Source organism: Trichoplusia ni, chromosome 9, assembly GCF_003590095.1.
Source record: "Trichoplusia ni isolate ovarian cell line Hi5 chromosome 9, tn1, whole genome shotgun sequence".
Lineage (NCBI taxonomy): Eukaryota > Metazoa > Arthropoda > Insecta > Lepidoptera > Noctuidae > Trichoplusia > Trichoplusia ni.
The window spans coordinates 3,165,545-3,192,186 of NC_039486.1; the positions used below are offsets into that span (position 1 = coordinate 3,165,545).

Consider the following 26,642-nt stretch of genomic DNA (forward strand, 5'->3'; position numbering starts at 1 on the left):
TTTGACTGTATCTGTTAACTGCCTGTATAGTTTGTAATTGTGATGATGTTTTTGGACCAAACTTTAATTTAATAATACTTTTTGTTAACTCCAAAAGTAGCCATTGAAATTAGTAATAGTAGGTTAGCTAGAAAAATAAGAGTTAAAGGGCGAGATTGATTTCTGCATGGGAAGTACGACAAGCGACGTAATAATAGTAAAAAAATCCTTTAGGAAAGTTAATTTAAATAAAAAGTACTTAAACAGTCACTAGGTCTAATTAAATTTTTCTCATCACACGTAACTTAAAACTCGCTTGGTTAAATCATCAATTCCCTCTTCATTGAGTCCCCACTCGAGATTATTCGCAGACATTCGGTTATTCTTCATCACTTTACATCCTACACCTTTTAAATGGCTCTCCTACTAATCTTATTTAATAACACTAAATAAACATTTAATACAAAAAGAGCTAAATTGAAATCTCGCAATCCGTTTGCGAGATATGATGTCAAAGACAGAAAGATACGACGAACCTATATGCCCTTTTTTGCGTCTGAAGTTAAAAATAGTAACACGCACTACTAATATAAGTTTGCCAAAGCCGGTTAAGCGAATCCATCGCAAGCTCAAAATTTAGTCCCAAAATAATAACTATGATATTACTTCGAATTTCATCTCGCGGTACGTCAAATGTTATTTTAAATTAAGTGAAGTATTTTAAGCCGCCATTTTCGTGGCCGCAATCTAAGTGAAACATCTTTAATATTCATCGCGACGCTTCCTTCGCTATTTATGTCAACGGCTTCGTACCTAATTTGACAGCAAAAGGCATTGCTTTTGAAACAATAATTTTTCTTTGGTATACTGTTTTTAATTGGCAGTGGTATTTCACGCATGATATTCATTGACGGTGTTCTAATTTTAACCTCTTTTTTTACAAATATCGCATTTAAATATAATTCATCAGTAATGTAATTTTGTTTTGGAAATGTTTTATTTTTTTATAATTGTGGTACCTATCCTTATATCGCCAATGGAACATTAACTTTCACAAATACATATACTTGCCGTAATGACAGTCATATAAAAAAAAATACAGTTTTTCTCACTACAAATGCTACTCTTACTCAAGAACAAGCTTAAAATATAACAATTGGTTAACACAAAACTAAATTCAGACTAATTTTGACAAACATTATTTAATTCTAAACTAAATTACTATGGAAATCTTACAAGCCTTACGCCGAACCGTCCAATATTCGAACACCATAAAATTACCTCGATTCGCTATGCATAGTTCACGGGAATCCAAGCATTGTTAAGTTATGCATAAACCCTAAGGTTTATGGAACCATGATACTATGATTCGGGTTATGTAAATTATCATGGTTTGATAAACTTTGTATCAACACAGTGTGAAACGAATTACGACATAATTATAATGGAGGAACGAGTTTTGAGCAATTATGAACATTATTTTTTTAATAACACAAAGTTTAGAATATTTAAAGACTGTTAAATGACACAAAAATTAAATACATTTTATTTGTTATTGCAAAAATGAACGAATCAATTATAGTTTAAAAGAACCGCATATAATTAGAATTTCAATTTAGTTGTCTCGTCGTAAAACGCAGGAAACGCCGCAGAACGGAAAACACCGATTTCATGGGTTACATTATATTATGTGTATTTAATTGCAAAAGTCAATAATTATGAAAAAAAACGGATAACATTTGCAATCAAATACGACCTGAGCGTAAAGTGCGTATTCAAACACGTACAATACAATGGTCGCACTATTATATTGACGAAGACATTTGACAAAACTAGATGATCTATAATATTGTCAGGCCTGATAAAAACCAGAAGCACAAAAACAATACGGAAAACAAAAATAAACCAATTTTATCAGAAAGCAGGACAGGAAAATGGCAAATGATGACAACAAGAAACACACCACTATATTGCGTGCTCAAATACAAGGAATGTTTGAACACGCAAGCTTGTAATGTTTTTCTAATAATTAAGTTATTTTAATGTTGTTTTAAATCAAATGAACTTATTAAGGAACAGGCAGTGTAACCACTTCATTTTTGTTCTGTAAAAATGCAAGTTTTTGTAGAATTTAATGGAATAATGATTGCTTAGTTAATATTACGAATGCATTTTTTAGTTTTCCTCTTGTCATTTTATTTTTATTTTAGATCTTTTGTTTTTGTTTGTGAGACAAAATAAAAATACGTATCCAAAATTTTTGTATTTGCCTGACGGACTGAATACTATTTATTTTTTGTCAAATTAAATAATGACAATATTTGTGTCTATGTTATGCTTTTGATTAAGTTATCTGTTAATGATCACAAAGCAAAATACTTTTTTGGACCCTCGACAAACAAAAAAGTCAATCAAATCAAAAGTTTAAGACCAATTCTTATCAAGTACATTTTTTACTGTCGTACATCGTACCTAACTTAAATGACACTAATCAGGACAATTGCAGAATCTAACGCATATCAAACACTACACACTTAAGTAGCTTGTGTGTGAAACGGATGAATGGAAGGCGATTAACAAAAAGGATTTATGGCCAGAATGTAAGTGAACACGGAGAGGTCATCTCAAGAGGTCGAACATTGACCTTTTGTGGCCACCTAAGGGTCACTAGTTCTGTATTTTAAATGAATGGAATTTAGATTGGGTATTCGGAAAGGAAATTAAATTTTATTTTTAGTGTAGCGTGCTCGCGTAGGAAATGTGTGGAATTAGAATAAGAAAAATATTTTCACGATAAATGTTGAATACATTTTGTACTGTGCGATAAATTTAGCTTGTTTTAAATATCTCGTTCATTTGATTAGTTTAAGGGAGTCGGTATCATCACTCTGTTATCCAATTAAATGTGTTTTGGACATTAGGCAGAGCTCTTGTTGTCAATGATTCATCTTCAACCTAGAGAGAACAGAAATCTTGTGAAAAATAAGACATTTGCTCCATAGGCCTTTCCTAAAAAGCCCCTGAATTTAACAACGTAAGGTACATATTCCGATAGCAAAGCATTAGTTACGTAATCAAAATTATGCCCTAAACGGCAACAGCACATATGAAAGCTAGTCACTTAGGAACAATTTTCATATCATTCTCCATTAATATGGCTAAGGAAATGTAGGTGAATTTCACAGTACGTTCCCTTTATCCCTAATTATCTGCTTCCGCGGTAGGAACCAAGATGTTTTGCCTGGCATCTGACTTAATTAGTCCTGCATCTTACCGCAACAGTTTAGCAGATTAACTAAATTAGATGATAATGCAGCCAGCAGACTCTGTAATATCCAGCAACCGAACATTTCCTTCAGTTATATAGGAGAAAATAAATCCAGCTTAGTACGTAAGTACATAGCTACGGTTCCTACATTCCGTATACTCCTATGTGTTTCGAATAGGAAACGATAATAATAAATGTTAGTAAATGGTAGCTACAGTTGTTGATGCATCATGAAAATAAATGGGTTACAATGGTCACACTTATTATAACAATAAGCTCACGTTTACCCACGCATATAGTCTATGAATATCTATTGTCGAATGTTATGTATACCTGTTATTTCCAAGGTTACTAAAATGCAATAATTCGTAGATGTTGTGTTAACTGAACTTGTGTGTGTTCTGTTGGTGTGCTTATTATAAATAAATAAATAGAAACCAAAGAATCCATTATACTTTTCATTTTTATATTTTTAAATTATGTGTAGCACAGTTCCTCATAAAAGGGTCGATTTTATCTCGCGACCTACGGTATCTCTCTTGGTTTGGGAAATCTTGCGATCTTATCCTCAACTGTTAGTTGACCTTCAAGGTTACAAGAAACTTATTATTCAAGTAAAAACCACCCACAGCTTTCACTTGGATCCTTTTTTTTTCCGGGGTGAAACGCTAATGTCTTCAACCCACGTCGAGGGCACGGCGTGGGGATATGTCGGACTTCCACCGACTAAAAACACCCCGGGCCCCTTCTACTGCTTTAGCCAGAGTCACGGGATCGCTCGCGCATGCTCTGCGCGACTCTGGCTGGCTCTAGTCCTTTGGACTCCTTCTCAAGGGATGGGTGTAAAAAGCCCACCCCTCTGGATCCTGGATCCAAACCTTTTAACATTAAAATTCTATACAATGGTTAGGTATGAAACCTTAGATGACTAGTAAATGCTTGTATACATGAAATATATTGAAACGCGGTGGTAATAGAAAGAAATATTCCTCACTCTTTTCTGGACCGAAAAGATATAAAAATCTTAATATAATAATAAAAAACACAAATTTTACATAATTCATTCAGTGCCAAACTTAGCAAAGTTTTCATTATGAGTTCTAGACAACTGATAATCATATTTCGAAATACATTCATGACCAACATTTGTCCTGGGTGGGAATCGAACCCACTAACTCTAACCACTAGATCAACAGGCCATTAAAATGGATTTAACATGGCATACACAAGTATCTACAACAAATTCTGAAACTCAGGAATACCATCTAGTTCCAACTCAGACATTCGGTTTCTAACGCTATCTGATTCAACTACATGTCAAAGAAACAAAAGCTGTATTGATTGATTTATTTGGACAGGCCAGACAGAGCGTTTTCTATTTCAAACAAAGCCTTTAAAGGTGTAGGCAGAGCTTTGTCTGTATAAAATCTAAATACCCACGCGAGTTTGGACAGCATAAGTACTTACTATGGTAAATAGATATCTAGAGATTGAGCGGCCCACGTAAGTATTAAATACTTATGTCAATCTCATATTGATTTCTAAAATTAGACAGAAACATAATGGAACATGTTACAATTATAAATGATGTTTTAATCCAAATAGAATCGGTTTAATTTTTTTTTTTGTTTTTAGCCTTAAGTACTACGCAGATGAAGTACCAATGTGGATTATTGAAAAACTTGGCAAAATGTGAAGAAGACATCGAGAGCGAAACGGGATTCTAAAAATGGAAATGCTAAACTGCCAACCCTCTTTAAGATAGCGATGCTTAAAACTGTAGCCTATGCCTAGCAATAGGACTACTTAAGCTGGTATAGATATAATTATGGATTTATTGAAAGCACCTTTTAACACAAAAAGAAACTATGAACTTAATCTTTCGAAAAAATCGAACAGGCTACTTACAAGATAAAATAACAATGAAAAAGGCAGGCATTAAACTTAACAGCCCAAAATAAACAATAATGCTTATTTCATAAATGTTTGTTAAAGTTTAGTGACGCAAAGTATTTACAGATTGCGGCTACTTTATTGGACCGTGGACCTTCATAAATAAGACCCTCGTTTGTACGATCCAGAGTACCGATGTTATATTCATTATCTTATAATTTTGTACTCAATTCGAAACAGTTTTTGGGAGAGGAATAAAGTGGAAAAAATGTGAGCAGGAAACAAAAAACATTATTTAAATATCTTTAGCAACTTTTTTTGGTAGCAGCACAATAAAGTAAAGAAATTATAAAAAGATAAATATTCCTTATTTTTAAGGTCACTGAAAGACATGGACTTGCATTTTTTTCAATGATTATACCGCAAAAACTCATATATAAGAAATATAAGACTCGAAAAATTAACGCTCCAACACACCTCTATCAAAACCTTTAATTAAAACTTCACTACTCAAACACGCAAGAAATATTAATGAATTCCCAGAACTAAGGCAACATAAACTACTGTTATACAACCTTCTAGTTTCCTCGACACATTTCTAATCAAAATTCTGTGAACCACAAACGTTAAATACTAGTTACCAATAGTTTATGGTTCAGGGAACCCTCCCTTACAGTCAGACATTAGCAACTGTGGAAACGAGACATCGCTCTACGCAATGTAATGCGCTATCTCGCTCCCACTACAATAACAACCTTAGTTTGTTTTTAAACGACTTCCTTTGAAAATACTTTAATACTTATGTCGCGGGATTTCACAAAAATTCAAGTGGCATGCACAAAGAGAATGAGACTTAGAATAAGCATTTGTAGATCACACCAGTGCTTAGCTTAGAGGGGTTTGGAGTGGTGATCTTTACTACCTGCCTATAGTTAAGTTGAAAGGTAGACTTGAGAAAAGTACCCCTAAGCGTTGTACATTCGGCCTACATTAAATTTAATTCATCATCATCATCATCATCATCTCAGCCTATCGCCGTCCACTGCTGAACGTAGGCCTCCCCCAAAGAGCGCCAACCATCCCGGTCCTGGGCAGCCCGCATCCATCCGCTGCCAGCCACCTAAATTTAATTAGTAAAGCCATATTAAGAACGCATTCCCGTCTCTTCGCTTTACCAAAAACTGAGAGAGAGTCATACTTAAGAGAGAGTTAATTAAGTTTATTTTTCGTAATCGGGTCTTCGTCTGCAAGGCAACGCTGTCAATAACCAACAAACTTTAGTTTCGGAGCGCACAACCGCAGTTCAACCATAGGTGTTCGTATTAAGCGCATGCCTCGTTGCAAAATAACGCTGTCTCGTATTAGAAACTTCCAGTACTTGCAAGTACAGCAATCCATGCCAGGCGTAGAACTGTAAAAAAGTGTATAACTTTAGAAGAAATATACCTTGCCAGTGATGATTCAATATGTGTGACAAAATACTGACCAAATAAAAATTAAGATCATCCCATACATGATACCGTACATATCAGCACGAAATGAAGAAGAAATTTATCCAGCTTTGTGTGTGGAGATCTTCTAGCGGGAATGTCCTAAAAGATTTTTTTTATTGGCTATACGATTAAATTGTTTGGTAAGATTATTTTGCATATTTCTAGATTTTCCTACAGTCTCAATGTTTGTTCATGTGATATTTAAAATACAAAGATAAAGTCGTCAGTACGGGAGTCTGAAAAGATATAAAAGGAAATAAGAGACACTTCACCCAGCGTTGAAAACGAGAATGCTTAAAATAGAGAAATCTCTGTACATTTATTGCCTAGATTTCTTTCCAAGGATATAAAATGTAAGAATAAAAGCAAAAGACGAAATAGCTAAGCAGTCGTGAATAAAGACATCAAAGAATTGTCTTTTTTTGAGTTGCGATTGAAAAGTAGGAAAAAGCCACTTCAATGCGGTTTCCTAAAACTCTAGGAGATAAGTGTATATATTTTAACTTAACTCACCACTAAGAGATTTTTTCCCTATATATATGGTTACTAGCTGTTGCCTGCGACTTCGTCCGCGTGGTTAAAATAGATAAGTTAGGAATTTTTGAACGGAAGCCCTTGAAGATGAATAATTTTCCTTGTTTATTCCTCATTTTTCATTGTATCTTCGCTCCTATTAGACGCAGCTTGATGGTATATAGCTTAAAACTTTTCTCGGTGAATTGTCTATTCTACACAAAAATAATTTTTCAATTTGAACCAGTAGTACCTGAGATAGCGCGTTCAAACAAACAAACTCTTCAGCTTATATATCAGTACTAGCTGTTGCCCGCGACTTCGTCCCCGTGGGTAGAAGATATACGCTTAAAAAGTTTAAATCATAACTTATATCTTCTACCTGCTTGTTTTTTTTTCACATTTTCCATTGTATCTTCGCTCCTATTAGTCGCAGCGTGGTTGTTGATAGCCTAAAACCTTCCTCGATTAATGGTCTATTCAACACAAGAATTTTTCAATTTGAGCCAGTAGTTCCTGAGATTAGCGCGTTCAAACAAACAAACTCTTCAGCTTTATGTATTAGTATAGATATAGATAGTGTAGTAAGGGTTTAAAATAAAAGTATTTTATTAATATTTAAGTACTGCAAATTATGTATTTATCGGGACTGTCGGACTAGTTTCGGAAGCAACTGCCGTCCCTAATAATGAGCTGACGCGACGAGGTCGCGAGTCGAACTGAAAAAGTAAGCAATATTAAAAAAATAAGAATTAAATCAGATCTCATAGGATTTACGGACAATAATAATAGTGAATAACAATGATCTACTCAGTGTCTAATATAGGTTTAGTATGAACGAATTTGACTGGCTAATTAACATTATAATTATTATATTACCATTGTATTAGCTAAACAAGATTTAGTATAATTACTAAACTGTAATAATAATACTGTTAATTCATCTGTATCCACAATTAAAATACCATCATATAATTTAATCGTTTTTGCTATAATTTTTTAAAACTACTGAGTAAAGGGTTATTTTGGACTGGCGACACTTCGTTTTTGTACAAGTATACTTAGGAAATGCAAATGGACAAAAATATTGGTCGTCTATTAAATTTATGGCGTGTAACCGTTGCTTAAACTTGAATTTTAGTTTCACTGTTATCATTATACCGGCAACAGACATACATGCGAAAATTTCAGCGCTGTAACAGTTCGTGAGACATACGCATATATAAGTAGAGAAAGGCGGATAAGAGAGATTTCGTATTAATGTTATTTTCACTCTTTGTTTATGGTTTCCTAAAAACAATTAAAGATTTCTTATGCACACAAACTCTTAAAAAATGTTCTACAGTCTTGTGTGTCTTCACACGACTGAAGAAAAAAAAATCATAGGCAACACCTGTCACTTTAAAATATTCTCAAGTTTTATTCAGCATTAAATAATGTTTATTTGGAACGTTGCTCGCGGACTATCGGTGCCTTTCAAACGATCGGTTGCGCCGTTAAAATCGCACGCCTGGATGTATTTCGTGACAGCGAGACGCTATACCTACCTGAACAATTGAAGATATAAAGAAACTGGATAGGACTAGGTACTTTAAAAATGTGGACTAGAGAAACAAAATAAAAACAACAATGTTATGCCCGTGTAATTTTCTTTGATAAATTAAAACTAATATCTAACGATTAAAATTGTGATCTATTTTTTTTATTTGTTAAAAAAAATCGTAGTTGTCTTTCAAATGAACTGTAAATTCTACTTTGAAATGGTGAAATGTACGTCGTATAATATTGATGTATTCTCGATTCGCGGTTATCCATTATCAGTTTAATGTTGGTGAGACACAATTTTCGGTAACGACTGAATGCACGTAAAACGAATGACCAAGCTTCAATACTGAAAAAAATATCGAGAAATATGTATATTGTCTTTTTTTTTAATGTCCATTCCTGAAAAAATGCCTATTTCCGAACTGTGAAATATTAATGTCACATTTTTTGGGGAAAAGCTTTGCTATAAAAAAACTAGCATTGTCGGTACTTACAGCAGTAAAATTTATAAGTTTTGTCGCATAAAATAATAATAATAATATCCTTTAAGAAAAAATAGAACTCGCTATATTCTTTCACATGAAATTACATATAGACTGTACCGCAACATTGTTACACAGAATACTCTGTAAATTATTTCTAGTAAGCATCTGAAACTCACTGTCAATCCAGGATATCTCTATCCGAAAACCAACCTATCATCATTCTTAAAGAAGGACATCTGCCTCGAAACCTGCAGACGATGGACGCCATTCTACGTCGTGTATTATGCTATCTCGCTTTGACAACTGCATCAGTTCTTACTTCTAGAGACGAACATATTTTGTTAACTATTCGTGAGACTCAATAAATCGAACTATTGATACACGATTATTTGAAACATAGTTTCAGTCATCTCCGTTTCTTAGTATATCTGTGTAAAGCATTTCATATCGGCGACTGGGACGCGTCGGCATTTCCCGAACCTCCGGGGAGGTACGTGACAAGCTTTCACTCCTAACATATTTGTACTATTCATCGCTAGTATTAAAATGTGAGATATTCGGGCTTTTTATCATTTCTCACTTTTAATAATATTTCTTGGCACTTGATTTAAATACTTTGATTTGAAATTTTATTGTTGAACTTTAAAGACTATGTGGACGCAAATCTGACGGTGATAATGAGACGTTTTTGGCTACAACACTCCTAACAGATGTGGTATCCCAAACCATGGTCTTGCGTGACCTATCACACCACCTGCATACGTGTACACCTGTACAACTTGACAGCGCCACTGACGATGTTTATCGTTCGTTGTGTAATATTATCACAATATCACGGGGTATAGCTGTGTTTCCCTTCCACAACTACAATTATATTATTAAAAAAAGACAAAATAAAATCCTCAATATTAACGATCAGAAAACAAAAAAGAAAATTTTCAAAGGGAATATTCTTTATTTTCTTATTGTTTGCATGCAGAAATACGAGCGTATTCTACAGTCTTGTTCAATTACAGAGAATTCTGGCTAAATGCGCATGGTGGAATCGATAGATATGTTAGAAGCTTATTGGTATTAATTATATTAGACGTAAATCTGAACGCATTGCTATTGCTGCCAAGAATACTCAACCCGATAATTCTAAATCTTAATTAATTGGACTTAATCATTCTACTAATATAATAAAATGAATAAACTTTGGAGCGAAAGTATATCAAATACTAAATATTAATTACAAACAAGATACAGAGGTCTGGAAGAGAATGAGGAAGCCCTTTGCCTAGCAGTGGGATCTAAAAAGGTTATAATAATATAAAAAAGTGCAAACAGCCACATTAGTTAAAAATATTGTATTGCAACTTTTAGCGACAAGAAATTTACTGGGAGTTGTGTATAGAATGACAAGATTTTTGATATTTGTCTCCCTTTCTATATTATGTTTGCTGAATGATTTGTAGGTATTTAACTAAGTGTAAATATCTATCGCATTTTAGCCTATCCTTTCACTTAAATCAGTTAAATAATGAATCTAGCTAATTAGGCGAACTTCATTACGCAAGGCGCCACCAAAACTCATATTAGAAAAAATAATTGGAATCGGTCCAGCTGTTTAAGAGGAGTTCAGTTACATACATACGTACAGAAGATGAGAGTAGAATATTTATTTATTTATTTATTTATTTGGGACCAACAAACAGTAACGCATTATATCTGAGCAAACAATAACAAATATATTACATAAATATGAAACTAACACCGCTATCCACAGAATATAGTCAGTAGAGTCCATAGTTTAATTTTATACTATCTATACATATAATAAAATTGTAGAAAAGTGAAAACTGTACATTGAATATTTTAAAAAAAGAATAATTGCAGGGTGGTCTACGAACGATTCCGATGCCGAAAATATGATTTTTAGAATTTTTGTCTGTTTGTCTGTTTGTCTGTTTGTCTGTATGTATGTCCGGAAAGATCTCGGAAAGTACTGGATAGATTTGATTCAAATTTTCAGAGAATATCAACAAGAGGTCCGGTCAACATACTTTTTACTTATTATTTCGCTTTTCGTTACAGGGGGTGAGCAGGAGCCTTTTATATCTATAAACAAATGTCAAATTATCTCATAAACCACTGAATATATTTCGTTCAAATTTTGCATGAACCTTATCGTACACATGATACAACAGATATACAAAAACCATAACGCTACTAAGCAGGGGGCATGAGCAGTAAAGTTTTAAATTTTTGGACTCACCCGTAACATCGTGTAATACAATTATGAGGTGTATTTTCACCCCATTAAGTAGTAAGCAGCACGGTCATCAATTTACACAAAAAACATCACGCTATTTATCTTAAGACTTTTGGCAGAGCAATAATAGGATTTTTCGAAAATAAATACTTTTCACAAAATTAGTCATTTTATTCTCTTTCAAGTCTATATAGGCCTACCGCGACTATTTCACAAGTAAAATAAAAGAAACATAAACCAATACGTTTTTTTATGTAATTGCTACCGTAATCGGTACATTCTTGAAAGAAAGGAACTTAAATTACTTTTATTTTTATTGATGTACTAAAATCACTCAAGTTCAAATGTGGAATGCCGTAATATGATTTTGTATTTATTTACTATAGGTGTATATACCTATGTTTTTACTTCAAGATCAAAACATTCGTAGTGACACTCAACCCTAAGTTGCATGTAGTTCACATTGATCTCATCTATAATTATGCATAACAAAAAAATACTGAACGACACAGTTAATTATTACCTTGGTACATCTGTAACAACTAGAAACAATTTTTTTTTCTTAAATTTGCCACATTACATAGGCCAAAAGTATTTCGGATAAAAAAGCCCAGAAAACTTGCATAAAAACTGCATAATAGGTATGCAATGTGAAAGATCTATAAGACCAAAGCTATCAATGAATAGACATTATGTATCTATTGATAGAATAATGTCTACTGATACCTGGGATTTTTCAATATTTTAACGATTTAATCGGTGTACATCCGCCATTATAGAGACCGCACACGTGGTCCTTCCAAAAATTCCTTTAACAATTTATTGTAAACTCTACTTATTTAAAATTTTCTTCTTTCGTGGCCTGGTAAAAACAGGGGACTGAGATCCCTAAGCCGACGAGGATTAGGAACATATTTTTGGAAATTTCCCCAATAAGGCTGATAATAGAGTGTAGCTATCAGCACTTACATCCGTCATACAATGTCTGGAAAATTCATTTTGGCTGTCGGTATCGACAGCGTAACCTCATAACCAACCTCATGTAGTCTTCATTTAAGTTCCATTTATGCAGTAGGGTTGACGGTATTTTACTTCAATGATCGTCAGGTAGGTTAACGAATAAAATACGTAATTTTTCTTTGTAAATTGGTACAGTAAATAGAAATCATGCGCGTAAAGTCACTTTTATGTTCATATTTTGCTTTGTCGTAACATCACAAATTAAACATATCCTATACTTTAGATTTTTGTCATTGTCAATTTTGAAAAAAGGGGAATCTGATATTTTTTTATTATCACGCTATTTATTTATCAGCAATTTAAAGGCAAATCATGATCAAAACACCAGGGGGCAAGATAACACGTTTACCAACTTTTATTTTGGAAATATTCCAAATGTTTATGAGGAAGATCAGTTTTAATATTAAGAGGACAATCAAACATAACGTGTTTCAGGAAACCGTTTATTTGGGCGCAATTTTGCAAAATCTTATATCTTATGACACTCTGTAACATCCACATTTACCGAGCCCGACTCTCACTTCACCAGCTCCGTCCACAAAAATAATTTGACATCTTCTTTATATCTTCAGAAAACATCGTGTGTTAAAATAACAACTGTCTGGCTATCACTGTTCCTGAGAAGCAGTCCGGTGACAGACAGACAAACGGACTCCGGGGCCTCAGTAATATGGTTCTGGTTAACCTTTTTGGTTTCAGTACAATAATAATTTTGTGATACCTCATAATCACTGTCATAATCCCTTTAGCAATTTCAGGTGTAGGCCGTCCCAAGAACAGACGTGCTCGAAAATCATAACCCATCCAATTAGAAAATGGAAAACCCTCGAAAGTAAAACATTTTTAGCACAAGTGCTAAGACTGAGGTAGACCTTCTGTTATTTTTTACTACTAATCCTCCCCCCCATTTTTAAACGGCTCGATTTGTGAAACATGTCTAAACGAACACTCGCACATAATTCATGTTTAAATTAAAATAGTTCAATTCGTTCGGAAGCTATGATGTCACAGACAAACAGGCAGGCAGATATGTCAAAGTTATAAATCCCTATTTTTGGGATTAAATAAGAAGAAGTCATTAAAACAGCTGTGAAATGTATGACACCAGGATAGTATCGTAAACGATAAAATGTGTTTGATTCAAACATTTGATAGTCTTTGGGCCGCTCAAGATTCATTATAATTTAGAAATATAAAGCAAGCTTAAAATATGAAAAAAAGCGTTTCATTACATTTTTGAGATGATCGTTATTAATAAACTTCATAGTTTTTCACATCTTGAAAATCACGCAGACAAAGTCGCGGGCAACAGCTAGTAAAAAAATAAAATAAAACTACCACTATTAAAAAAATAAGCTTAAAAATCCTTGCGTAAATAAAACACATATTATTATAGTGCCACTTTTTTTATATTTACTTCTTCTTTATTTCACATATGACGGGTTACAAGGCTTGTGTTATGTCAGTCAAATGTTATTACCAAACTGTTCCCCACTAGATTCCCACAGACTTGTGCGTTGAGGTTTTATCAAGACAGGTTATCTTATTTAAATATTATTACGCTGTTACCTTGAAACTGGCAAGGTTTTTTTTTTATATATTTGCCTGAAAATATTGCATGTAAGTTATAAAAACTTTTCTGTGAAACAAGTTTAACCAACTACACCAAATTTTGACGAAATAAAGATCATCATCATAAATTGAATAAAAGTATAACACTCATCAAACCGCAAATGAATAGATTTCAACAAAAAAATGCCATCACCACTATTCGTGGTTTCCAAACTTTTCGTATTATCGAACCATTAACTTTTACTGACTATCACAAAACAGAAAATATTAAAATCTCTGAAAATATTCAACTGCCTAGCTATTACGGTACAGAAAGCGGATCCGGAGTGTATTATTTTATTGGCAAGTACTACAAGGATTTTAAAATTAGATTAATTCATATTTAAAAGTCGATTTTTAATAATTAAAAATGAAAATAATTTTAAGGATGTCAAACATTAAGAAAAAAAAGTTTTATCGGTTTTGTCTTATGCCAACAAAATCAAACTAACTCAAATACTACTACCATGAAAATGTGAATTGAACACGAAATTTTAGTTTTTCAGCTGTCAAAAGCAACCAACCAGCAAGCATGCAGAAATTTTAATTACTCAAATTACTTCTCCATCCTAGGATGGACCAATCTCAAAAAAAGAACATTTCGTTCGTAAATTCAGATGAATAATAAAATGGTCTGCTCAAACTTTGTGGTAAAAGGTTAGAAGCGAGGTTTGTAGCAGTAGAATTTTTAATCTAGATAAAAGGCTGAAAGATTTTTTTGAAAAAAAACCAAGTATTCTTGTTTTACACGAAGCTTGCGAGATAGGAATTAATTGAAACGATTTCCATACACGTGTACCTACAGTTCGTTTCAATTCCTGGAATGAATTAAGTAATTTGTTTTTTATTTCCCTTAATAATGGTTAGCAACAGACTAGGTTTTTACATTCAAAAATATTTTGTTTAAACAAAAATAGTTACGGTGTGCTAAAATAGTTGTCTGTTAGTGAAAATAAATGTAATACTCCAGACGCTGTAAATATTATGCCTGCCCATTTGCTTATAAATAAAATAAGAAATGTCGACACGACCCCATGTTAAAGTATCTGTGTCGCTGTTTCGTACAAAAGCATTTCTTTGAAACCTCCTCCTTTACATAACAAAGTATGATAATTAAAACGAACCAGACTAAAATTTCATTATACCGTGCGTACCTACTTTATGCTAATTCTTTGGCCGATTATAAGATTAAGTTGAGTGTGAATTACTGTCGTTCTTTATAAGAAAAAGGCGGGCTCTTTATCCCGCCTTGTTGTTCTTCGGGTGATTACATTGCGGGAGAATCCCTCGGCGCGTTTCTCGTACCTTCAACGGGCGGTCGGCGGTTTTGCAATTTAGTTGGAACGGGCGATGAGAAAAATTTGCGGTGGAGGGCGTGCGGGGCGCGTGCGCGCGGCAACGCGCGGCGCGGCGGCCGCGGCACGGCAGCCCCGCAGTCAGCGGTGCGGCGCGACGCGATTAGTCTGCGCCGGTACGCTTCTCCACGCCTCGACGGATGCCGCGGCCCGCTCCCCCCGCACGTCAAACTAACTAATTGATTTATACCCTCAAACATTAGTAAGCGAACTTACACCAACTTTATGTGCGACGCAATCGACAGTGCTGTGAACTTTTTGTAATCGAACAACTCAAAAGTTATGACTTTAAAGTGTGTTTAGGACTGTCAAACTTTATTTTCTCCATGTTTTATGTAATGTTCGGGCCAGAAGACCAGCAATATGTCATGGTGAAATGACACTGGATGAATGATGGTAAATATTGCAGCTCTCTTTGTGTTTAGTTTGTGTGTATCACGCTGACTCACGGTGACAAAATGTGCTAATGGATTCTCTTCGCACAAAATAGACACAAATAAAATGTGAATTTTAAAAAGTCTGCATCATTTATTATCACGTCACCAACACAATTTGTATGAATAAATGAATAACTAATCAGTTCATTTATCTTAATACGGTGACTCGGTGTGAAGACGTTGAATTTCTTCGACGAGTGAATTTTAAGTTAAAATTACGCTTATTACCTACGTTTGCCGCGTTTTCATTTACCATTTTTACGAACTTGAATAATTAATGTTTGCAAAATAATTTATTATCTAACTTTCTTTTCATTTTGTTGTTTTAAAAGTTTAATTAAATTCAGGGTTTACAAGAATTCAAAAGTTAGTTTTACTCTTAAAATCTATTTACGAGGAGTAAAGAGGCTTGAAATCGTTAAACGTTCTGAGTTCGCTCTCTCTTCTTTTTATTGGTTAATTGAGCAATCAACAGCTTTGTTAAGATGCTTCCTATTTCCTCCTTCTCACCAACTCAGTGGAGACCTTATTAATTAATCTAATAAAATATCAACACCAATATTCGTTACCTACATTTTTGGTGTTTTTATTTCAATGAGGGTAAAATTTTCAGTGAAATGGATTTTAATTGAGGGGTGATTTGAAATATTCAATATTTTATCTTCCTCTCTCTTCATTTCGTATTATTTTTTGTTTGATTAAGATCTAGACTTATCGGTGATTTCAGTTTTTTTCTGTCCAGTGCTAGATTTTTTTTAAATTAGTGTTGTTCTAGACCTTTTGCACACAGGTAAGCTGTTTACATTTAACGATGATTTATAGATAGTTTCTAGTTTTATCGGCCACTTTTCATTTACATTCTCATCCATTTCGATAAATATTTCTTTACCAACATCACAGGTTGAGTTATGTCAGTACCAGGATATTACTATAAATTGGCTGACCTTCATAACTAATTTTTCGTAACTATGTCTTCGAACAATAGTTTGACCTCTTTTCGATTTCAAATGTATATATTTTCGTTCTTGCCGACCCAAAAATACCTGATTTATTGACCTCATTATCAGAGCGTTCTTTTTTAAATGTAATAAGGTGACTAAGACTGCATGTCGTTTTCAGTTTTTAATTCTGTCTACATTAAATAGAATTTGGCTGTCGGCCAGGACTTTCCTATGCACTGAGACGTATTTTCCCATTTCTTTTACATTCATACTGGTGAAAACGCTTCAGTGAACTGCTTTCTCATTTGTTGGTCTTTTCGTTTGTGATCATGGTTTAATGATAGTTAGATACGGTTAAATTAAGACGGGAGCATCATTTCAACAGGATTCAGGCTGAAATATTAATTATGTAGTCATCTAGTTTTCGTCTTCCATTTTCTTTTCTCAATTTTAAAGGATTTTACGCTGGTTTATATTCTACTTCATGTTGTACCGTCTGTTTACTAGGTTTTTAGGATACGAACGCCATTTAGATATGTTTCCATTGGACTCAATTTTTTGGCCCGAAAATTGAAAACTTTTCTAACATTTACAGATATTTGGGACGGATGCCCATTCACTTTTGTTTTGAAGTATTCTTAACTCAAGGAAGATTTAGTAGAATTCTCCTAAGCGTGGGATATAAGTAGTCTTTATTTATATTTACCACAATACCGCCAGATTACGCAGAAATTCGAGGTTCTCTCCATTACGCAAATTAAACTTAATAAATATTAGCCTTTTGGGTGCGACGATAATTTAATTTACTGCTTATGCCTTTATTAATAAAGTCCATATTTGCCAGCTAATTTAGTTAAACGCCTTTTGTGTTATTTTACGCCACACCCCGCAGCAATATATTAAATTGATAAAATTTTTGTTTCGTTGCAGTATTTGGGTCGTTATTCGGGTATACTTTGCATTAGCTTATGCTACCAAAAATTTTATGTGAATAATATATACTAATGGTAAAATAAACCGCATTGATTAACCTTCAGTTGGATTGTACGAATTTTGGGTCATTTTCAAGTATTGTTTTTTAAAGGCATTATTGCAAGAGAAACAATAATTGAAATACCAATTTGGTTTTGCATGTTCAATTTAATATGCAGTGATCTTTATACTCCAGAGTGTACAATCCACTTGTAAAAGAATGTTCAATAATAAATGATCGAATTATTCCTTTACTCAAATTTAACTTCACTGCTAAACTAATAAATATATGTAGACCCTAAACCCTACCTAGTAATCACATTTTCAGTTCACAAAGTCGAACTACCGAAAACATAAAACTAGCTCTTTGTACAAGAAGTTGATGATAAATAAATTTTGCCACTCCTCAAGTGAAGCCTCATTTTATGTAGAGACTAGGACAACATAGTTAAGAGGAAACAACGTTGGGATGAAACTCAAGTGAATTTAACCCGACCCCTGACGAGAAATATATTTACCGTCTTTCTCAAATTTAATTCCCATTTATGTAGCGCCTTTGATATTAAAAAGTAAACATTTGAAGAACGCCGTTTTAAAATTGAATTTTGTTGCTATGCAGTCTTTTGTGCGTTTAAATTCTAACTGACTCTACTTTATGAAATGTCTACTTCAGGAATAAACTGCGTGGAAATGATTGATTATACCTATAAATAATGAACTGGTAACTCTACGTGAGGTCTGGCCATGCAGATTTTTAATACTAAATAATGTAATTTAATTATAAGTCTCTTAAGTGTAATTTTTTATCATGCGTTTCGATTTTCAAAAGAGTTTCAGTCAAATTCTAAATTAGTTTTTTACTGATTTTGCCACACTATTTGCAGTAGATTTCATTTATAACAAAGCTCTCCGTAGAGAGATCGGAATAGTATCGTCTATACCTTAAACTTATGGCCCTTTAATAAAAACAGAATAACATCAGACAGCTTAAGTTGTTAAGTTTAGACACCATTTGGGGTAAAAGTGCAGATTTTTGATCAGGCGATCACATTTGCATAGTGTCTATAAAATGCAGGCGAACAGGCGACTTGAAATCCTAGCCAAATTGAATCAAACAATAAAATGTTATTCTAGCTTTATGTAAATTTTATTTCGTTCAGACGATATCACTGGAAACGGGTTATCAACCCTTTGTTTCCACTTATGTATTTTTTGCCAGGTTTTGAATAACTTTGTTTGTTTTAGACTTCAACATAATCGAAAAGTTTTATTGCGTCTAAATTTTATAACGAAACGTGTTTGGTAGTCTAGTCAAAACATTGAAGAAGTTTTCTATACAACTTTAATAAAAACATTCAAGGTTTTATTTGTCGGTTTTTTTGAGCTTTAGAATGACAAAATGGTAACGATGTTATCTTTCTCCTAGCATTATAGGCTGTCTGCCTGTCGCGCGTCGTTCTCAAAACAGCAATAAATTGAGACCTGGCTTACTAAGCCATATTATTGTACAGATTTGGAAAATATTGACAAGAGGCTACAACGTTTTATTGAATAGCAGCTGGTAGAGGAGAGAAGAATTGTATGTCTCGCTGAAATATCCATCACTATCCTTAATTAATGTTCATTATCTTAAGAATATTATGTCATATGTGTTAGTTTTTGACTTTTAAGTAATTAAAAGTGTATGATTTCTAGGAAATTGATAATTATCAATGTTATAAATATTCAATTTACATTTTTTTCAAAACCAACACCACATTTTTGTTATGTTGTATACGTTATATTCAACAATTATATTAACTGTATGCATTAGAATGAACTGTCTATTTCATAGAAATGTCGGAAGTTAGCAGGGTCACCTAATTATTCTCCTCTTTAGCCCCAAAATTAAATTTAAATTCCCGCAAAATATTCCCTCATTTGGTTTAATCCGTACCAGAATTAATTAAGCTAGATTCTTGTTCTATACCCTACATATCCTAGACAACATTACGCAAGATATAAGCGCTCATGATTTTTTTTATAAAAACCGGTCAATGAGATTCCGTTCAAATAGGATAAGAAAATAGGCGGTAACCCAGCAAATTTATACTCTACCAATCGAACTTAACTTCGAAGTATATTTTTATTGGGTGTAGAAATAGATCATCAGTCAATATTCCAAGTATTGCAACATCATCATCATCACCAGCCCATATTCGTCCACTGCTGGACATAGGCACGCCATCCAGATCTATCTTCGGCTGCTCGCATCCAGCTCTTGCCAGCCATCTAGCGCAATTCTTTATCTATCATGACTCATTAAGTATACAGCCTTATTACCGACAAATGGATATATAGTGGAGCCTTATAGTAGTGTTTCGAGTTTATCCTTTAGTTACGGAATCCTCAAAAGGAACCCTTGAATATACAATATTATATTAACACAGCACCGTGTAATTTCGGTGCGTACGAGATTTTTTTCTATTATTTACTATTACCGTAAATAAATATGGCTGCTCAATTTTAACAATTTGTTAACAAAAAGCTCTGATAGTTTTAAAATCAGAAAATTCCGACACTAACATTTTAAATTCAACACAAATAAAGCAAAATGACAAAATACTGTGTATTTGTTTTCAGTTATATCGTGAACACGCAAATAAAGTGTTTAAAAAATCACGTCACTTTACTTTTATTCATTAATGGTAGAAATTGAATAATATAAAAAACTAAACTGTAGAAGTTTAGTTTTTTTTTATATTTTAAAAACTTAACTTTTGCGACCAATGTACGTTGTTTTTTTTTAATAAATTATATTAAAAAAATAATGATTGGGTAATATTTTTTGAGACAAACATTTTAAATTATTACAATTGCGTTTTACATCCTTTAAAAGAAGCAAAAGAATATATTTCCAATACATTTTTCTTCATTTCTAATAACTGGAACTGATGTTTATTGAGCGTGAGAAAAACTCTGACAAACTCGTGAGCCTAATCGGTCAACTAAGATAATCGATGCGATTTGTGCCACTAAACGTTGAACAACTTTTTGTCGCAAAGGATTAGAGACTAATACATCAATCAACACACCGGGTCTGGTATCACACGACTGTTCTTAGATATTTATCGAGTGCTTTATAGAAGATAAAGTAAATTGATTAACAATTTATGATGATATCTTACATCATTACTTTCATAAATGGTTACGCAACACTAGCAAGTGACTTTCGAAAGTGTGTATTTATCTCTCGTTAACATAACTCATTATCAAAGTGGTGTATTAACAAAACTTTTTCGTTTCGCATCAAATATTATTGTAAAATGAAAATATAAAATATGTATCGTACCGCTCGCGTGAACACGTTACAGTTATTAGGAATATTGGCTGAACGTCCGCTCGGTAACCAAACGTATTGCGGCTAACTATCCGCCCGCAAACTGCGGTAATTATGAGAATACTCCCCCGTTCTAACACAAGCGAATATCGAGCGAGCGATAATATTACGCGCGGGGGTCGATCCTGCAAATCGATAATGGTTTGAGTGTTTTCTCTTCATCGAAAGCTAATGCTGGAAATATCGTGATCTATTTCCACAAGTTTTTATTTATCGGAGTTTGTAACACTGAATAGAAATGCTTTTGTCGCGCGATTTATAGAGAAGAGTGAATGGATGAGTCGATATAGGTTGTGGGAAAGTTAGTTGTGACTCGGTAAGGCCATTCAGGTTGTGGTTATGTACGGCGTTTAGTATAGAAGTCTGTTGATATTTCTTACTTTTTAGTACGATATAGCAATTTATGAATGTATTGATATTATTATTTTTGTGTTTACTCTATTTACGAACAAAATATTTGCTGTAAACTTAAATACATATTTCCTTAGTTTAACTGTTAATGAAATTACGCTGTATCGCACACGTTCAAATAATGATAGACAATCACATGCATAGTCCCAAAGGACCTTATATTAACAGATCATGCAAACATTTGTCCCGTCCTCAGCGCAGAAGGCTTCCACTAAATCACAGCTAATTGGGTTGTGCTCAACGTAGCCCATTTGTCGCCGTCTCTAACATCTAAAGGGATGATGGAGACGTTTTTGTAGTCAAGACAAGCCCTTTAGGACGTAAATATTGATACAAGTCTTGTTTAAGTTTTTATATTGTTGTAGTTAGAAAGGTAATCACAGAAATATCGTGTAAATTTCATTGCATTACAAAATTCCCTGGCTTAAAGGAAGAAGAAGATTAGCAGGTTAGTGTCCGAAATAATCTAGGCTTCCTAATATTTCACAAAAAAAAACACTGGAATATAACCTGGATAAAGATGAGCCTATAGGATAAACTTAGCGCTGGCAACAACTAGTATTACGACAATGATTGTTAAATAAAATTAAATAATATCCCAAATAGGCGTAGTCCAGCCTATTACAGTCCTGTCTAGTCCTGACTGCATATTTTTCTTAAATAAAAACACTGTATCTAGCCTCCAAAGAAGATTTGAACGTCACCCCTTATATAAATATGATGACGGGGTCTCTAACCTATGAGCGTGATTAATTGCTATGCCACGCACCGACCAATTCCGGGAGATGTTGCGTGGCGGTTGAGATTAAGTCAGAAAGAGACTGACACTAACCATTTCCCTTCCAAAGAGCTGAATTTCTAAAAGCTAATTTTCTAGATTTACTGAGCAAACGAAAGAAGATCTCTACCCTTAAAAGTAATATGATTTGGCTGAATTGTCAACTTCTTTCACATACCTACAACAAGATTTTGAGATAACAAATTCTTCTAGTAAGTAGAAACGGCTTCATAAACAAACCGAAAGCACATAACAACGAAATAACAAGCTTATTATTTCTACATTTACCTTTATATAACGCTATCATAATCAACCCGCACAATACATGTCGGACCTCCTAACAATCTTGATAGACCTATTGATGAGAATTGTCCGTCTAATAACGCATGGCCTCCTGAATACTCCTGATTATAGTAAACTGATACTGGACAAATTAGATGGCTTGTGATGTACTTGTAATGGCTAGTTAATGACAATATTAGAGATGGTATTGCCGGCAATTGTTATTGTAGGGTCAATGATTCGTGTAAGATTTAGGATGATAAAATTTCTTTTGTAAGGATGTGACCAATTTTGGTTTGTTACAAAATGTGATTTAGGTAAGTGTTTTACTTCTCAATCATTTATTGCATTCCATATGTAGCAGAGATGGTAAACAAAAAAAACCAGGTCAAGGATCAATATGGACCCTGTTGGGCACGCGAAAATTTAGAAGAGAGGAAGAGGGCTGAATAGAAATGTAGTCAAATTTTATTAATATTTTTATAAATTATAAACTGTCTTTCATTAGGTATCATTACTATGAATGTGCATACTCGGACCGTACTTACATTGTAAAATGATTTTTTGTAGGTACGAACAAAGATATATAAAATAATTTGATTCCTATTCATTAAGTATTTGAGATTTATTCTAATTACCAATAAAACATCATATAATAAAGAAATTAAATGAAAAAAAGAACTGAGCCCATAAAAGAAACAAATAAAACAATTGTTGACACCTACCTGTTTTAAGTACTTACATTTTAAACACCTTACTACCTACACTTAATTAGTTTTTAAAAGGAATGAAACAAACAAAAAGCCCCTTTATTAAAAAAATACAATGTAAATTACTTTTACAAAATTTAATAATCACATGACTAACAATAATTGGGAGACTCAACGCGGCAATTAACAACTTTAGACTCCAAATTGCTTCTCGATTAGTTAATTAAGTACCAATTGAATTTGAGCGCCAAGACGAACGTTGGTATACATTAAGCAATTTATAACATCAAAGTAACCCGAGTAGCTAAAGATTAAGATGCTAATTTTATTGTGACGTAGGCGAAAATGGGAAAGAACGGTTCTAGAGAGGGTCCACGGGGCGGAAAACTTAAGTGACAGCTTCTAGAGGATGTAGAGCTGACAAGGGTCAAGCAAAGCCTTGGGCCCTAGCCGCCAGAACCTTTCTAAGTGGTGATCCATAAGTTACATCCAACGCTAAACATATTTCAACAAAAACAACGTAAACATTACGGCTTCACGGATCACATACCAAAAATCCTCAAACGGAGATTAGTTTACTTATCACGTCCACCGTATACCTTTAAATAAAAGAAAAACAATAAAACATAATAAAGACGACGCAAAATCCCGCATTATGTCACATCACTAGTGATCTACTCCCCCTGAGATGATTGTATTAATATTCTACCTTCGTAACCTTCTGGGGATAAACGAGAAAGTTTGTTCGAAAAAAACATATTAAAATAAAAAATACGAAGCAACAATATTAATAAATTCGTTTCACGTCCCATACATACGTCCCTAAAGTAGACAACACTAGGGAATTCCAACAAGGTATATTGCATAATGTTGTTAGGGAAGGACCGATTAATAGAAATTCGGATTCCGCTTCCGTATCTTTTAGGTAACACCGGCGCCTTAACGACAAAACCGTGTAGCCAAAAAGGGTTGAGAATTTTAAAGTGATATTCTTCGATATGTAAATGAAGGACGAATCAGTAAAAAGTCCCAAAATCTCACGATAATCCTAAGAATTTAAAGCTTACTGAAAACAAATTTCGGCTGGAATGCGTAATATTCCCAGAAACGTGCCGCTTTGAAACTAAAAAAGAAAGAGTGGAAAACGCTCAAAATATTCGTGGTATAACGAAAAGCCTTCGAAAAAACATCGAACAATTTTCACGTGAAAAAACAAATGCATAACTCTCACCAACGATCTCCGTCGAAAATAACAAAAGTATACGAATACCGCCCTCGCCTAAAACGATAAAAAGGCGAGAGGTTTGACGTTGACCGAAAAATTGCCATAGTCCAGGCTCGAACGGTAACAAACTGTATTACATAACCAGCCTTCAAACATTAAGAAATAGCTCTAGTCCCGATATTCCAAATCATTTTATCCAATGTTTATTTCAATAATATTGTGATAAACTCGTTGCAAAGGCCTTGAGCCTTGGCTTTATTTAATCAAGAAAGAGTTTTTATTACATAAAATGTCAGCTAGGCTTTGCAGAGCAGTAAAGTGGAGAAAATCTGAGAAATTGTTGAGCAGGCTTATTCAGTACTTTAGTGTTCAGTGAAAAGAGATAGTAAATACTCTTAGTGTCGCCCCGAATTTCTTTATTGTCGGCAACAGATTATTATTTATGTAGAATCTACCAGAATAAATGTAGACCGGGAATTGTCTGCAAATAATGAAATATCTCAAGCGTCTGTGAGAATCTTTCTAGACTCAGTTACACGTAAATGGAATATTATGTTAGACTGTTTAATGCTTATGGTCCTGTCTCTGTGGCTTAAATACAATTCACATGTAAATGGAAAATTAGGTGAAGAATGAAATGAGTTTGTGTTCTAAATACGCAAAATTGTAGTAAAACTTCTCTTTATCGAAATTTCATAATAGAGTGCAAAATACTAAAACCAATAGTCAAATACGACGTCATTTGAATATTAAACGAGTCTTTACAAGGCTTTAGAAAAATCCAATAACGAAGACATTTTAAAAATACTTTTAAGACTCGACCGCTGACACCCCTTTTACGAAACAATTTTCTAGACAAAATGGGCTAAATCCTGACCAGACTTAATCTATTTTAAGCTGAGCTGACTTTAGTTCGCTTAAATTCTGTATATAGGGTTATTGTGTAACGTACGCTTCTGGGACTTACATTATGTGATATAAACAATTCATTTTAGAATTGTTACAATGTAGAATATATCTTGTACATTTGACTTTTTTGATAAAACATAATGAAGCTAATCGGCAATAACTTGTGCTCTTACAGTATAATTATATTTAAATAGTACTTGACTGCAAATATATTTTCAAATGTTTCTTAAAACATGAATCAAATAATAACATCAAAGCAAAAAGTATTTGAGAATCAACAGATGCATAAATGACTGATGACTGCACAACTTCAAAGACATCGGGCAAAGTAAATCAGTTTCCAAATACGTTTAATATTTAATTAAACTTTTTTGAACTGATATAAGAAAATTAATGGCCTTAAAATTAAAAAGAAGTCCAGTCATTTGCAAGCAAATCTAAATTTGAATTGTACTCTTCAAATATTTATCCGTCTAAAAATCAGAGTGCTGTAAGGTACTTTGTACCTATCTAGGTACAAAAGTTTCAAGTAATAACTAGAATGTATCGATTTTTCTAACTAAAGGGCTAACGTGTTCAATAATTATTGTTCATATACCGTATATTATTATATATTTTTATTAGTTTACTATCCATCTTAAAGCACCGAAAAACAAAAAGTGAAAACGTGTTTATCTCCTGAAAATAGTTCTAACTTTTTTTGTTATTTTATAGAATCGACGACAGCTTTATTCTTTTGTTTGTTACAATGATATAGCTAGTGGCATACGCAGCTTATTTATTGCATAGCGGTTTAAAAGTTGTGGAATAAAAACCTCACATAATAATAATAAATACGGACAACATCACATACATTGTTCTGAACCCAAAGTAAGTTGCTAAAGCACTTGTGTTATGGAATTCAGATACAACGAAGGTACCACAAACACCCAGACCTGAGACAATGTAGAAATGTTAATTTTTACATTGACCCGACCGGGGATCGAGCCCGGGACCTCAAAGCTAGCGACACCTTGAAACCGGTGCGTACGCCACTCGACCACGGAGGTCGTCATAGGTACGTTAACCCAGAAAATATTCCAAATATAAGTCAGTCATGTAAAAATAAGTCCTAGCATAATGTTGATTGACCTTTTCAGTTCGTAGCAAATACAAAGTTAATAACAAAACTATTTAATAAAG

The 26,642-nt window shown here is 33.6% G+C and overlaps 1 protein-coding gene across 1 annotated transcript in view; it reads left to right on the forward strand.

Moving 5' to 3' along the window:
• The first annotated feature begins 15,482 nt into the window (after positions 1 to 15,482).
• LOC113497338 (kin of IRRE-like protein 1) overlaps positions 15,483 to 26,642 on the forward strand; it is a 52,808-nt gene continuing 41,648 nt past the window's right edge. The window contains exon 1 of the mRNA XM_026876859.1: positions 15,483 to 15,812. Coding sequence (XP_026732660.1) covers positions 15,803 to 15,812 — 10 coding nt within the window. The 5' untranslated portion in view covers positions 15,483 to 15,802. The remainder of the gene's footprint in view (positions 15,813 to 26,642) is intronic.